The sequence below is a fragment of the Leucopleurus acutus genome (assembly GCF_964270905.1).
Source record: "Leucopleurus acutus genome assembly, chromosome: 4".
Taxonomy (NCBI): Eukaryota; Metazoa; Chordata; class Mammalia; order Artiodactyla; family Delphinidae; genus Leucopleurus; species Leucopleurus acutus.
The window spans coordinates 127,483,011-127,498,967 of record NC_139146.1 but is presented as its reverse complement, the minus strand read 5'-3'; the positions used below and the strand labels follow the sequence as shown (position 1 = coordinate 127,498,967).

The following is a 15,957-nucleotide window of genomic DNA, read 5'->3' as shown; positions in this document are numbered from 1 at the left end:
CACCTGGAGAGGCAGGTACATCTCCTCTTTATATAACTCATTTATCTTGATTTGCCAAGAGGATTAAACAATGTACCACAAAGATGATCTAACCCTAATGATGCCATTAGCTTGTATGCTCTTTTCATCAAAGCGCATTCCTTTGCCATTGTCACCCTTGTTGCACTTTTATTTTCCTGGTTGTATTTTGTGCCCCCCAAATTCACCACTCTTAATCTAAAATTCTTCTTTAATAAATAAAAATACCAGCTATCATATATATAAAATTTTTTTTCCCCATCTAACAATTATTTATTGAGTACCCACTGTGTGTCAGACACTATTCTGGGCACTATGGATACAGCAAAGAGTAAAGACCTTATTCTAGAGTTGGGAGATGAATAAGCCAGCAGAGGAGGACAGAAAGTGTGGGCTGCCATCTCTTTAGGGCAGCCAGGTGACACTTAAGCAGAGATCTGAAGATGAGAGAGTGAGCCATATGTTTACTGTATGCCTTGCCCTCTTCTATGTACTTCATGGGAATTAACTCATTTATTTTATTTTATTTTATTATTATTTTTTTTTGTGGTACGCAGGCCTCTCACCATTGCGGCCTCCTGTTGGGGAGCACAGGCTCCGGACGCACAGGCTCAGCGGCCATGGCTCACGGGCCTAGCTGCTCCGCGGCATGTGGGATCTTCCCAGACCGGGGCACAAACCCGTGTCCCCTGCATCGGCAGGCAGACTCTGCGCCACCAGGGAAGCCCTATTTTTATTTTTTAACAAACTAAGAATAGTGGAAATTAATTCATTTAAACAACAACACAGTCCTAGAAGTGGGTACTATTATTATCCCCATTTTTGAGAAATATTTTTATAGATTTCCTTAATTTAAAGAAAAGGAAACCGAAGGTCAGATTACGTGACTTGCTCAGTGTTGCATGTCTAGTTAGTGGTAGAGACAGAATTCAAACCTAGTGTGATTCCAGGGCCCGTATTGCTATTAGGCATGAGGTCACCACGTTTTACAGTAGACCTTTTTACTTAGAAAGGTTTTTACTGCAATTGCCTTTTCTCAACATCCTGAGCACTTTGTACTCTATATTCTTCCACATAATGGTATTCTCCTCTACCATTTGGTTTATTCCATTCCTCCACGGCCTCAATATCAAATTTGCATTCTTTCCTGTCTTAAAGAGCTTCACCCTGACTCAGCACATGATTTATCCTCATCAGGTTAGCCAAAGGGGTTGTGTATCTTATTCGTGTATGCATTATAATTCCTCAGTTTCAAAAATTATGTCTTCATCTGTTATCTCCTGAAACTATTTTGTTCTTTATGGTTTCCAACTGTTGCTTAGAATCTGGGTTTAGGATTCTATAATGGTCCAAGATGACCCTGGCTACTTTTAAGAATATCTTTATCAGGCTAAATGGATTTATTTGTAGCCCTAGGACATTGCCCTTTGGAAAACTGGTTTGATTTAAGGCCTTTCTTAAGGGAAAATGCTGACTATCCCATGTCATTAATTTACCTTGCTAAAATCTGTAAAAATTCTGGCATTCAAAGGTTCTGTTACAAGTAAGTTCCTTCCATTTCCTAAACTATAACATAATCACTGACTAACAAGTAAGTTCCACTTCCTAAACTATAACATAATCACTGACTAAAACTATTTTTCTTAGCTCTGGTCCATACATACATACTATGTCAGTTTTCTGAGGGCTAGGACAATTTTAAAAAGTTTTATTTACTAATATTCTGTGGATATTTAATAAAATATTAATCAACAACTCTGAAAGTGGTGCAGAATCCCTTAACTAAAAATCTCCAGAACTATCTTGCTTACAGCCAGGCATTTGTAAAATGAAGACAACCTATTTTCTGGATGATACTGTGAATTCTGTTACATTGACATAACCTAAATGAAGGCCAAAATAATATCCCAAAAGTCTGAATCCAGAGTGTTCACTTGCAGTAACATTTTATGTAAAGATAAAAGGAATTAATTTTGAGCCACTGACTCTCAAGATTGAAAAGGACTAGGGCAACAGTTTCTAAACATTTGGATTTTATGGACCAATAAATTAAAAAAAAAAACTGATATAGGGTTACCAATTATAATTTTGCATAAGAAATCTATACATTTACTAATAATATTTTATAATAGAAATGACATTTAAAGAAAGAAGAAATTCTCAGAATAAAGTAAAACTCCATCACAAAATAGAAAAGTTAGCAACCTTATATATCTAGGCATGCCTCCCCTTCTCCATGGCTCCCCTAAAGCCTGCACATACTCAATATCACTGTTTTCCTCATTTTGTTGTAGACAGATGAAAACCTTGTTTGGGTACCCTCTGTCTTAAGTCTCATCTTGTCCAATCACTCCTGGATACTTTAATTCCTTCTATGGCACCCCTGCCTCTGAGCATCTCCGATAATGGAGAATTTCCCACTGTCTGACACAGGCTCTTCTGACAGCAATGACTTACTAAAGCCACCCTCCTTCCTCTGGCCCAATCTCAAAGTACTACCCTGGGTGCTTTCCTCTGACCACCGTCGAACTGTGGACTGCGGAAACAGGATCATGGAAGTATTCTTTTTACTTTAAAAAAATAAAAGGTACTTCCTTGATGAAGTAAGATTAAGATTAGATTTTAGGCTTCTAAAAAAAAGACTTGTGCAAAATATCTTAACCTTTTGGGATCATTTCCCTAAAGTCTAGTCAGTGTCTTTGTGGACAAGACTCCGGTGTCTTATGAGGCACTGCTGCAGAGGCCAGCTGTAGTAGTTGCCACCTGATTTCTCCGCTGGTTTCAAAGACATGAAGGCTGCAAGGGCCATGTAGAGGATCATCCTTTACTAGGGCTACCAATGAAACCTCCAACATTAGTGAGACGTGTTATAAGGCTAAGGAATAAGGAATTTGGTAGGCGACTGTGGTGCTATGGATATCAATAAGGCTTTCTTTAAGTACCTAAATGCCTTGCTGATAATTTACATTTGCCCTATTCACTTTCTCTAATCTCATTCTTCACAATGAGGGTCTGAGATCTGTTCATTTTTTTTTTTTTGGCGGTACGCGGGCCTCTCACTGTTGTGGCCTCTCCCGTTGTGGAGCACAGGCTCCGGACGCGCTAGCTCAGCGGCCATGGCTCACGGGCCCAGCCGTTCCACGGCATGTGGGATCTTCCCGGACCGGGGCACGAACCCGTGTCCCCTGCATCGGCAGGCGGACTCTCAACCACTGCGCCACCAGGGAAGCCCTGTTCATTCTTGACTAATGATCAGTACTCCACCCAAATGTTCCACCCTTCAGTGGAAGACATTTCAAAATTTATAGCTGCTTAATGCAATTACAAAAAGATACACATTCTGACCTTGAAGGAAAGCTCATCTTCATTCTCCCCATGGAAATCATACAAGGCTTTGGCCTTCCTCCCCTTCAGTGCTAAAGCAGCCGTACTTTTAGCCTCAGCTGTGAAGACACCAAAAATTCAAATATATAGAAAAACATTGGACTAAAACACAAGTCGAACATTTTAAGAAACCCCCTTGTCATTCCCAGGACATAATACTTTCAATTAATTTTGAATTTACCTAACTTGCAACAAGATGAAGGATGCTGTCTTAGCAGGAAAAAAATTATACAAAATATATTAATATTTAGGAGACAAAATTAGCCATTATTAATTGAAGGCATTTTAAAATCTCTTTTGCCCATAACTTCAATAAATTATATGAAGAAAGTTTGCATAACTTTATGAATCAACTTGCAAATGTAGGCAAACAACTTAAATTGAACATGGCCAGAGGGAAACGGAATATGTATCATTTCAAAGGCCTCACACTCCCCTTAGAGGGTAAGAGCCTTCCTTGCAGCTGTCGCACCTGGGCAGGGCCGCACGAAGACTGCGGGGAAGATGCCTTCCCTGTCGCGCAGTCTGCCCTTGTACCAGTCGGAGTCCACACGTTCCACAATCAGGATCTGGTCTCCCCTCTTGAAGGACAAGTCGTCACTGGTCTCCGCTGTGAAACTGTGAAGAGCTTCGCACCATTCTGCAGAAAGGCTGTTCTCCTGTTTCAAATCAGAAGTTTGGTAAGAAATGTGAGATTTTGTTTGAGATTAATTTCTACAAAGCTTAAAAAGTGGTGGAAAAAAAGCTAAGGGGTCATAAGATTTCAACGCCTGAAGGCCACTTTAAATCACTCAATACCTTATGTCACTATTGAGTTTCAGAAATAAAAGTTTCCAATAACTTTTTCTTAAAATAGAATTCTAAATGACAGACGTGATAAAATTTGTGACTTTCTGTTAGGGCTATATAATGCTTAAGCAAAAATTTTTTCTAATTATTATCTATGACAGTTATACTAAAATTAGATAAAAGCTTGCAATATTTGTGTATAGTATTTATGACACTATGAAAACATTCTGGCAAAGCATATAATTTTCAGTGAGGTTCTTTATCTAAATTAGGAAGGATCAGAATGGGCAGTCTGTTAATTCCCAGGTCTCTACATGTTTCAGAGGCTATCAGATTCCATGGCACAGGACTTCATTAGTTCACACTTTTAATTTTTTTTTTTTTTTTTTGGCTGCATTGGATCTTCGTTGCTGCATGCGGGCTTTCTCTAGTTGCAGTGAGCAGGGGCTACTCTTCGTTGCAGTGCACGGGCTTCTCACTGCGGTAGCTTCTCTTGTTGCAGCGCATGGGCTCTAGGCGCTCAGGCTTCAGTAGTTGCAGCATGCGGGCCCTAGAGCACGCGGGCTTCAGTAGTTGCGGCGCATGGGCTTAGTTGCTCCACAGCATGTGGGATCTTCCTAGACCAGGGATTGAACCTGTGTCCCCTGCATTGGCAGGCGGATTCTTAACCACTGTGCCACCAGGGAAGTCCCCACACTTTTAATTTTATGACGCATAGTTAGCGCCAAGGCTGGCAGGATAATCCCCCAGATATGGTGGGCTAGTGTGGGGGAATGCTCCAACAGTAATGCTTTTACTGCAAACACATCAGAAGAAGGTTCTGCCCTGAGAAGAGGCATCACTGCCAAGTCACGATGGGAGCCCTAAGTTCAAGAAGCCCAAGCGAGAGGCAAGGATAACACTAAGAGCAAAGGCTTGGAGCCCGCCAGTCAGCTCTGCCACCTCCTCGCTGACACTGGGCAAGAAGCTTCTCTACTCTGAGCCTCAGCTTCATCTTAGAGTTGCTTTGGGGATCAAATGAGGTAATGCGTGTAGAATGCTTAGCACAGTGCCTGGTACATCTTAAGTTCTCATCAACTGATGGCTTGAAAGAAAAACAAAAAATTAAACAAAAAACCCTAACCCTACTGTCTTGTTCCTGTACTTGGGTAACCAACCCTAAAGAACGGTACTTGTCACTCCCAAGAAATACAGGGAACCATGTGAACATTTCCTTTTGGAGAACTGTAGTCCCTTTCTTTCCTGTTTGACTTTAGCAGTGGGGGGAAGATGAAAGAATTGAGAGACACACAGCCTAATTACCACTGACATTTTTGACAAACGATGACCCCATCAGGCTCACTCTTCTAAAATAATGTTACAAAAAACAATGGGAAGTCACCCACATTCCTATTCAGTTTAAACACTTCTGAAGCCATGTTATACAGTGTAAAAATTTTAATCCATTTTTTTCTCTCTCCCATTATAAAATAATACAAATGCTCCTAAACACTTGGCAGTTCGGAAATATATGAAGAATGGGAAGAACACCCAACCACCTATAATCTCACTACCTAAGGGCAACTGAATGGTAACAAACACATTTCCTCATAGTCTTTTTATGCTATATATTCAACTTCCCTATAATACATGTTTTCCTCCCATGCCATTTACTTTACAAATCTAGTTTTTAATGTCCTCAGAACATTCTCCCGATAATGACCATATTTAGGTTATTTCCAATTTTTTCTTGTTACAATAACACCACCATGACCATCTTTGTGACTAAAACCTTGTCTCATTTTTCATCCTTTTCTTAGGGTGAGAAATAAAAATAATGATAACAATAATCTGCACTTTCTCTGTTTTAACATTCACATACTTATAATTACTTATTTACTGTTGAGTTGTATTGAATCTTCATTAACTAGATATGTTAAATGGTATTTTATTGTCTCTTTACAAGGCATTTCTTTGATTACTATAAGGTTAAATACTTTTTTAATATCAGCCACTTATAGTATCTCTTTCATGAATATTCTAATAATATCTCTCCTTGTTTTTTATCAGGGTTTGCATGTCTTTCTAACTCATTTGTATGAGCTCTATATGCAATAAAGATATTAATCATCTATTTACTTCAAATATTTGCTACATGAATTAAAAAATGACTTACAGGGCTTCCCTGGTGGCGCAGTGGTTAAGAGTCCACCTGCCAATGCAGGGGACATGGGTTCAAGCTCTGGTCTGGGAAGATCCCACATGCTGCAGAGCAACTAGGCCCGTGCACCACAACTACTGAGCCTGCACTCTAGAGCCCATGAGCCACAACTACTGAGCCCACGTGCCACAACTACTGAAGCCAGAGTGCCTAGAGCCTGTGCTCCGCAACAAGAGAAGACACTGCAATGAGAAGCCCACACACTGCAATGAAGAGTAGCCCCCGCTCTCTGCAACTAGAGAAAGCCCACACACAACAACGAAGACCCAACACTGCCAAAAATGAATAAATAAATAAATTAAAAAAAACACAAAAAATGATTTATAACATTTTCTTTTGATAATTATGATTTTAATAGTCCTCCCAGAGATAAAACTTGGCTTTCACTACAGTTATCTATTCAAGCAGCCTACCTGATAATTTGCACCAGAATCTTCTTTTTTGGTTTTCAGTGGTACCTTTGTGCCTGTATTTTAAAAAAATGTCAAAACTTCAGCTGTAAAGACCATATAGTATTGGAGAAAAACTTTGGGGGGAGAGTGAAAAGTCTGGGATTCCAGATCAGTCTCTTCATGTACTGGCTGTATAACTTTGCCCAGCACTACCCTCTCCAGATTTGTTTCCTTTACTGTAAGGCGAAGGAGGATATACATTAGTTATATTCTATAGGCCATTTCTGTTTGAAAGTCAGTGATTTTTTTTTCCTGCCATTTCTAATATGAAGCCACCACTAACTACCTGAAACACCAAAACCAGCTCTTTGAGAGACTGCCACAACAATGACTATCCCAATAATGATGTTGACCATTTAAAAATCATTTTTCCTTCTACCTTAAAAAATATGGCAATATGGATTATTATGCAACTTAAGAATTAACCTATTATCTGGTTTATTTGAATTAGGATAGGACATAATAAAAAACCATATTCCCTGTACTCACTTAAAACATTTGTACCAGAGGTGGGATGATCCTCAATGAGTTCCACAAAGTTAAGGGGGAAGATCCCAGATCTCTCTCGAAGTTCTCCTCTTGCCCACTCGTCATTCACATACTCTTTAAGAATAATAATTTCTCCCTCTGAGAAACTTAACTCATCCTTCTGGTCTCCAATATACTCAAATCGAGCAACACATCTTGGGCCTCTGAAGAAAGAAGACCACATTTGTGGGTTAAACTAGAGAGTACTAACTTTCAGAATGCTTTAAAACCTTCATTTAGTCTTTCAATAAATATTCTGTGTTTACTTTGGAACAAGGTATACTAGGCACAGTTTAAAATTTTCCATGAAAAAGAATAAGCTATATTTCTAAATGATAGTCCTTACTTTTTAGATATGAACCTATTCACTCAGAAAGGCTAAAGTCAAGGTCACAAGTACAGGCAGAATCCCAGATAAGCAGCTGGTGGTTGGTTAATGTTGCACATCTTTTGATCACCTTTTCTTCACGACAGAATCTCCCCAGTCTCCTTGTCTTTGTATCCTTGGGCCACAGTAATCCAGGGCCAAGTCTGAACCCTCTCAGTCATAAATGCACTGAGTTTAGGAGTGTTAACCCTGAGAATCTCAGGGCAAGACATCAAACTTCCATGGCAGAAATGCAATGGGCACCAGCTGGGCAGGGTAGATGCTCAATGTATGCTGAATCAGTGAGTTGTGTATATAGATGAATGGCCTTCAAAACTAGAAGGTTCGAAGAAAACAGAAACTCGGCTTATTATCTTATAACATTTAATCTTATATCTTACACTGTTGTTTTAAAAATGATTTTTGTATCTCCTTTAAAAAGGCTTCATTTCTGAGAATTAGAATGATCTACAATTTTGACTGAAAATAAGATAAAAACAGAGATGAAATTGTGTCCCTAGAAGACATGACTGATTCCCAAACTTTTGATTTGAGGCTTTGGAAAGGAAGTTTCAACAGCTATGACTAAGGAGATGCAATTGCCTGAAGAGAATAGGTGGGTACTCGCTACAATCAAAGTCTGATTTATGTCAGGTCAATGGATCAACAGCCATGAAAGCCCACTTTAAATTCAACCTGCTGACACAATAAACACTGCTTAAAAATAGGAGAAAAACTGAACCTGAAACAGAATTAAACTATTGTGGCATCAGAAGTTTTCTTATTTGTGATAACCTTTGCATTTATTTTCTGAAGTCCTCAGGGAGCATATCTTATGTCTGACCGATTTAAAGACAGGTTTACAGTCTTCAGCAGGTACTGAATTCTATTAATTTGCTCATTTAACTGGAATATAAAGTTGCACTGTGGCAATGTTTTAAATCACAAAGGAGTTACAGTGATGCAGAAAAGGGTACATAAATTCACGGAAAGGTCTTCAAACATAAAGACGACCCCTCCAAATTAACTCTTCCTTTACTTTCAAAAACAAAAACAAAACAATACAAAATGCCTAGCAGTTTTTGTAGGGTTCATATTTCTGTTAGGTTTACTTTTTTGTTCATTAAAAATATATATATTTATTTATTTGGCTGCACCGGGTCTTAGTCGTGGCATGTGGGATCTTCGTTGTAGCATGCGGGATCTTTTAGTTGCGGCATGTGAACTCTTAGTTGCGGAATGTGGATCTAGTTCCCTGACCAGGGATTGACCCCAAGCCCCCTGCATTGGGAGCATGGAGTCTTAGCTACTGGACCAAAAAGGAAGTCCCTCTATCAGGTTTAAATATTTTCTATTGTTGCAGGAAGCGGGGGGACCCCTTCCAGGGCCTAAGAGTGGGCTCTTGTCTAACACTCAGAAATGAATTGTCCGAGGAGACACACGTACTGACAAAGCAAAAGACTTTATTGGGAAGGGGCGCCTGGGTGGAGAGCAGCGGGGTAAGAGACCCCAGGAGAACTGCTCTGCCACGTGGCTCGCAGTCTCAGGTTTTATGGTAATGGGGTTAGTTTCCGGGTTGTCTCTTCCCAGTCATCTTGGTTGGCCTGTATTTAGTCTGACTCAGGGTCCTTCCTGGTGGTGCGCCCATCCTCAGCCAAGATGGATTCCAGTGTGAAGGATTCTGGGACTTTGGTAGGACAATATTATGGGCTAGTGTATCCTCCCTCCCTTTGGCCCCTCCTGAATTCTTCTAGTTAGTTTTACAAGACATATTATGGGCTGGTATCTCTTCCCTCTTTTCAGCCCCTCCTGAATTCTCCTGGTCAGCAGCAAGTTCCTCATCAGGACCTCCTGTTGTGAGACAGCTCGGTACAAGTGGTTATCATCGTGCCTAGCCAAGGTGGGTGGTTTCGGTCAGCGGTTCCCTAACACTATGACAAAAAATATTTGAACCTTCTAGAAATCTGTTGGTAGACAAACAGCAGAAGGCCAACACAAAATGCCCTGGATGATGAAACCTCTCTGCTCGGGTGAGGCCAGGCTGTGGGACGCACCGGGATAGACTGTTTGTGCCTGTCTATATGGCCTGTATTGATATGGGGAGTTGCTTCTATCAGCATGTTGCAATTTCACCAGAATTTTTAAACAAGTAGTTTTCCTCATAATTAAAAAGACACATTGAGAATCTGAATAATCAAACATCTGAAGTGTTTATTCTGGATGACATAAATGCTCACATCCTTTGTATCTTGTGCAAAAAACAACACAAGTAAAACTTACTTAACACAATGAGATGTGACGGATTCCCTTTTCCCATTTCCTCCTGGAACATCAGTCTAGTAAAGACAAAAATCAAGACAACAGCTGTATTCTTTCAGATTTTAATAAGATAAATTTAAGCTAAGTAATTAGCAAATTCATGACTGAAGTTAGCCAGTTTAGCTAGGTGTTAAACCGACGAAATGTACCACAGGTGCTACAAAGGTATGAAATCCAGAATTAGGGTTTTTAAAAATATGCGTAACTTGTGATGTAGCCTTCCTTGAATAACCAATCAATCCTCTTATTTGCTGGAATAAGCACATTAATGTCGTTCTACCCCTGACTGAGTATACTCTACCCCTTATCCCCTAAGTTGAAAACTTCAGGTGAGGAGAGCTTAGGATAGAAACTAGGCATCAGGCACTACTACATAGACACCTATTCAAACTGTTGGTAGAACTCTGCAATACTTTCATGACCCTAAAATAAAATCTTTTAATCAAACTTGTGGATTCTCTCCATTTTCATAACCCTGGAACACATTTTCCCCTTCAACGTGAGTAGGGAAGGAAGAGAGGACTTAGTACTCAGTGAGCATCTACTAAGAGGCAAGCACTTTATATAATAACTCATCTACAAGGCTCCAGAGAACTGGGTTGTGATGAAATATTTGACCATAATGCACTATAAGTCTGAAAACTACTTAAGGCTTTGAGGTTTACATTAAATAAATCAGTGCCCTTCTTAATGAATTTCAAAAGTTCGAAGTCTTAAAACAATTTTTTAAACTTGTAGGCTTAGAAATAACACTTACACCAATAATCTGGCAAATTCAGTATGATTGATTTCAGTGTGGTAATTGTGCTTTTTGAAGTACTGCTACATTGGGCAGAAGAAAAATGAGGAAGAGTGCTAAAACTAACATTACTCTTTAATATTAATTTAGAGAATGTGGTTGGATTTCTCCAAAGAATCAGGGTATTTTTATATACCAGACAATTTTTAAGACCCACATTTCGTAATTCAAGAGACTCAACCTCATTCATACTTGAAAAATACAGGTTTTCTGTTATATTTGTTTGCTAAGTTTCTGATGTAATGGAAAATCATTTTCTTACCCCCACCCCTCCAAGCAGTTAATGCTCAACTATTTAAGCCAGGTTTATTGATATGTTCCAGTATCAATAAGTTATATTAGAGACCGAGTCATTCTCTTCCTACTGATATAAACGTTCAAGTGGCAGTCTGATTTCATCCCCATGTTTCTCAGTCACTCGGGCTTAACACTCAGGGCTCTACTTACACAAGTTAGGCTTTGAGGGTGTATAAAATTCGGACACTTTAATATATGTTTCCCAGTCAGATTTGGAATTATTATGTGAAAAATCATTAATGGACCATTACCTCCAATGAAAGTACTTTGGTATTCCCAAATCTATTTTTTTAAAGGTTGAAATAAATGGGAATGGAAAGGATGAAAGAAACCAGTAACGAAATGTACTCCAAAGAAAAGGAGAAGTGGTACCATAACCTCAGAGAACAAACATTCCTTCAGGACAATCCAGTATCATTTAATTCTTTTTTTTTTTTTTTTTTTTTTTGCGGTACGCAGGCCTCTCACTGTTGTGGCCTCTCCCGTTGCGGAGCACAGGCTCCGGACCCGCAGGCTCAGCGGCCATGGCTCACGGGCCTAGCCTTTCCGCAGCATGTGGGATCTTCCCGGACCAGGGCACAAACCCGTGTTCCCTGCATCGGCAGGCGGACTCTCAACCACTGTGCCACCAGGGAAGCCCCTCATTTAATTCTTGTTTGCTGAATGTTGCAAAGAATTAACATATACCCTCAAGTGCTTATCAACCCTCCAAGAATAGCTGATTCACCAGTGGACCTGTAGTTTTTCACCTGAGGATTTCAGATAGCATTTAAGCATTAAGTGCTAATACTCCATAATATATGAATAATTAACTAGTATCTAATTGAACAAACCTTTATTTCTGAATTTTTCAAACACCAAATGAATTAATGGAAGAGAGAGAACCAGAACCCAAGAATCTAGGCTTCTGGTTATTTTTTTTCCGAACTGCAAATTACACAGAATTCACTGAATATATGACCAATTTAAACAAGCACAATCTACTTACAATCACTTTGACGTAGGTGGCAGGAAATACACCAGTCTGGTTTCTACATTTCCCCCTGTACCAATCTGTACCTATTTTTTCCAGAAGATAAACAATTTCTCCTGAAGTGAGGTTCAAATCATCAACTTGCTCTGTAACATAAAATAATTAGGTATGATGAATTACCCTGCTTGCAGATCTGATTAAAGTAGCATTTAGTTCTGTCCACCGAGGCAGTATGTTCTACTGATTCTGAGAACAGGTTATACTAATCAAACTGACTTTAAAAATATATTATTTTTTCCTGGATATCGTTGTTATGAGCCTCCTCTTTTAAGATCAAATTAGATATATTTACCAGGCACTGATTGATAGGAAATGGTTAAAACACACACACACACACACACACACACACACACACACACACAAAACATTGTGCTGGCCAAGGATTCTTCCTGTGTCAATATAAACCCTCTGCTGAATACTATTTTAACAATGAAAAGAGTTTTATAGACATGGTATAATATTCATATTATTCTCAACCATGCTTAAAAATCATTTCAATCTCAAAATATTAACTAAGGGAGTCCTACAGCTCTTTTGCAAATAAATTTACTCACAGTGAAATAAAAATCAGTCTACCAAGTGGATAAAAAACAGGTTATAAATAAATCAGGAATTTATTTTATTTGTAGCCTTGGATATAAAAGGTACTTAAAAATTGATTACAAAAATTTATATTATTTATTTATTTATATTTATTTATTTTTGGCTGTGCTGGGTCTTCGTTGCTGCATGCGGGCTTTCTCTAGTTGTGGCTGGGGGGGCTACTCTTTGTTGCAGTGCACGGGCTCTAGGCGCATGGGCTTCAGTAGTTGCAGCACGTGGGCTCAGTAGCTGTGGCACATGGGCTTAGTTGCTCCGCGGCATGTGGGATCTTCCCGGACCAGGGATCAAATCCGTGTCCCCTGCATTGGCAGGCGGATTCTTAACCACTGTGCCACCAGGGAAGTCCCTATTTTTTATATTATACTCATTTCATAAGTAATAGCTGAGCTACGTGTGTTGGTTTTACAACCCTTAGGAGAAAAGAACTCCACTTATTAAATTCAAATTAATTTCATTATAACTGGTATTTGGTACCCCATTTTGAAAGAGTGAAAAAGTTTGCAACTGGTAGGCAATTTGCTAATTGTTCATTTGTAAGGGAAACACTCCTCCTCTCTCTGTCACAGGGAGTTTCAAAGGCAAAGCTATTACAGCTAAGCTTTCTGGAATGCCTTTTCCTGAAGGTGGGGTGAGGGATGAGATGACCTCTCCAGTCCAGGGCTCTGCTGGTACAGAAAATGAGAAGGATGTCCTTGAAAGGTTAACCTGGGGCGGATGCCTGATCCCAGATCCTAAGGTTCTACCACTTTATTACTTATGTCCTTACCTGCCGGAAAATCATGAAGAACGACAGCATGAGGGGCACCACTGTCAACAGGCTTCTGAGCGTGCCTTGGATCCTTAGGGGGAAAACAGGGCGGTGAATGGAGTGTGCAGGATGGACGCTGGATTTATTATTCACTCTAAGACCATTTTATTTTTCCTCATTAGGGTCCTCTTGACACAATTACATTATGAGTGCAAGATGCAAACCACACAGTTGAGCCACACAAGGGAATCATTACCAGGTTGAAAAGGCATGTGTCCTTGCCAGAGGAAAACAGAAATAACTCTCAATTATAATATCCCTTAGCATTTTTTAAAGCAAGAGAGTAAAACAAAAGGAAATTACTTAATTTTTTTTCTTTTTAAAGCAGTACCTATTCTATCCTGAAGTAGTGGTTTTTGACCTTTTTACCTTTCAAGGGTCACTTTTCCCATAAACTGTGATCAGGACTAAACCTTAAGAACAAAGCCTTAAAAGCAGTCTCTTCATTAAGATGGGAAAAGAAAGAAGTTCTGCAATTTATGCTCTCGTCTTTTGTAATGAAAAGAGCTAATGACTTCCACAAAAGTATAATTCACAAAAAGTTAAAATCCATTTCGTTTATTACCACTTAACTGAATGCTTTCTCTAATTTAAAAGCCAACGCTACCTCCCATGCCTGGCCTGGATTTCCTATTTAATCTGAACGGTTTATTCACCAGTAATTCTAAGTAAACTAGCAAAGAGAATTCAGTATTCTCTACCCATCTAACCAAGTGCTTAGACTGGCCAGAGGAGAAGCTGAATTTGAAGAGTGACCATTTCTTATTGACAGGCAGCTGTTATTCTTAGTTTCTTTATATGAAGAGACAGGCTTATCCACATCATCATCATCAAATCTGACTGAAGGATATTATTTGAAATTATAACATTGGCAAACCTGTGGAATATATGAAGGCAAATTTTGTGCCCTTTCTTTCTTTCTTTTTTTTTTTTTTTTTTGCGGTACACGGGCCTCTCACTGTTGTGGCCTCTCCCGTTGCAGAGCACAGGCTCTGGACGCGCAGGCTCAGCGGCCATGGCTCACGGGCCCAGCCGCTCTGCAGCATGTGGGATCTTCCCGGACCAGGGCACAAACCCGTGTCCCCTGCATTGGCAGGCGGACTCTCAACGACTGCGCCACCAGGGAAGCCCTGTGCCCTTTCTTTTCTCTTCCCTCCTTCAATGGCTCCTGTCCCCTCAGGGCTCGCCCATCCCCTGGCCATGATGTTCAGCAGGGATCGAGGTCCACTCCTTCCACTTCTGCCCTGTAGCACCTTTGCTCGACTCTTTTCTGAATCAGTCAAAACGCACCTGCACAGGCACGCTGTCTTCTCTCATGTCAGCTGAATGGTAACAGAGGAACAGTTAATGGCAGCTCAGTGTATTAGTTTACCAAAGCAACACTGACATTTTCTTAGAGGATGCTCAGCGCTTTTCCCTAAATAAATGGGCATTATGGGAATTTCAGGGATTGTGGAAAGGAACTGTGAGATATTTTAAGCCTAGAGGGCTTTAAAAATTATTATTTACACAATTTATTACATGTGTATATGTGTGGTTTTCATTTTTTCTGATTTACATCTGTGGAAAAAGGAATGACCGCTCACTAAGGGGTGTTAGGCTAGATGGCTTTCCATCTGCTGGAAAAAGTAAAGTCAGAGGCCTACCCCACACCAAACACAAACATGAACCTCCAGATGGACCAAGATCTAAACACAAGCCTGAGAAGGTAGAAGAGGTGGGATAGTAACCTGGGCCTCCCAGTTTCCCTTCTCTGCCTTCCATGCATGGCTACCCCTGGAATGCTGCTCATCACCTTGGCCTGGCAGATGAAGGGCGAGAGGCACAGGTGAACAGGGTTGCCCACAGGGGTCTGTACAACTCAGACCATACCATTAGGGTGGGTATCTGGGAGGAAAATCCAACATATTTCAAAGCTCTTTCTAGTATGACAGTATGGCTCTAATGGTTAATACTAATGAGTAAAAAGAATAGCTAATATCAGGACTTCCCTGGCGGTCCAGTGGTTAGGGCTCCGCACTTCCACTGCAGGGGGCACAGGTTCTATCCCTGGTCGGGGAACTAAGATCTCATATGCTGCGCAGTGCCGCCAAAAAAAAAAAAAAAAAAAAAAAGCTGATATTCACTGTTCACCCACTATGCACTACTCACTGTGTTAAACACCTTATATGCATTAATTAGCTCATTTAATTTTTTAAGCGCCTTTGAGATATAATTCATATGCCACAAAATTCACCCATTTAAAGTGCACCTAGGTTTAGTATATTCACAGAATTGTGTGACCATCACCACAATCTAACTTTAGAACATTTTTATCACTCCCTCAGGAAGCCTCCCACCCATCAGCAGTCTCTCCCCAC

The 15,957-nt window shown here is 40.0% G+C and overlaps 1 protein-coding gene across 9 annotated transcripts in view; it reads right to left on the bottom strand.

Annotated features, from left to right (window-relative positions):
* The window catches only part of SH3D19 (SH3 domain containing 19), a 181,550-nt gene that overhangs the window by 2,645 nt on the left and 162,948 nt on the right, over nucleotides 1–15,957 (bottom strand). For 8 of the 9 annotated variants that reach the window (XM_082838663.1, XM_082838666.1, XM_082838665.1 and 5 more), the window contains 7 exons: nucleotides 13,556–13,628; nucleotides 12,142–12,272; nucleotides 10,019–10,074; nucleotides 7,333–7,535; nucleotides 6,805–6,857; nucleotides 3,875–4,061; nucleotides 3,364–3,461 (listed from right to left, as the gene is read on the bottom strand). In XM_082838663.1, coding sequence (XP_082694789.1) covers nucleotides 3,364–3,461; nucleotides 3,875–4,061; nucleotides 6,805–6,857; nucleotides 7,333–7,535; nucleotides 10,019–10,074; nucleotides 12,142–12,272; nucleotides 13,556–13,628 — 801 coding nt within the window. Of the gene's footprint in view, nucleotides 1–3,363; nucleotides 3,462–3,874; nucleotides 4,062–6,804; nucleotides 6,858–7,332; nucleotides 7,536–7,555; nucleotides 8,075–10,018; nucleotides 10,075–12,141; nucleotides 12,273–13,555; nucleotides 13,629–15,957 lie in introns of those variants that run through there. The other variant, XM_082838669.1, reaches the window with a different exon arrangement.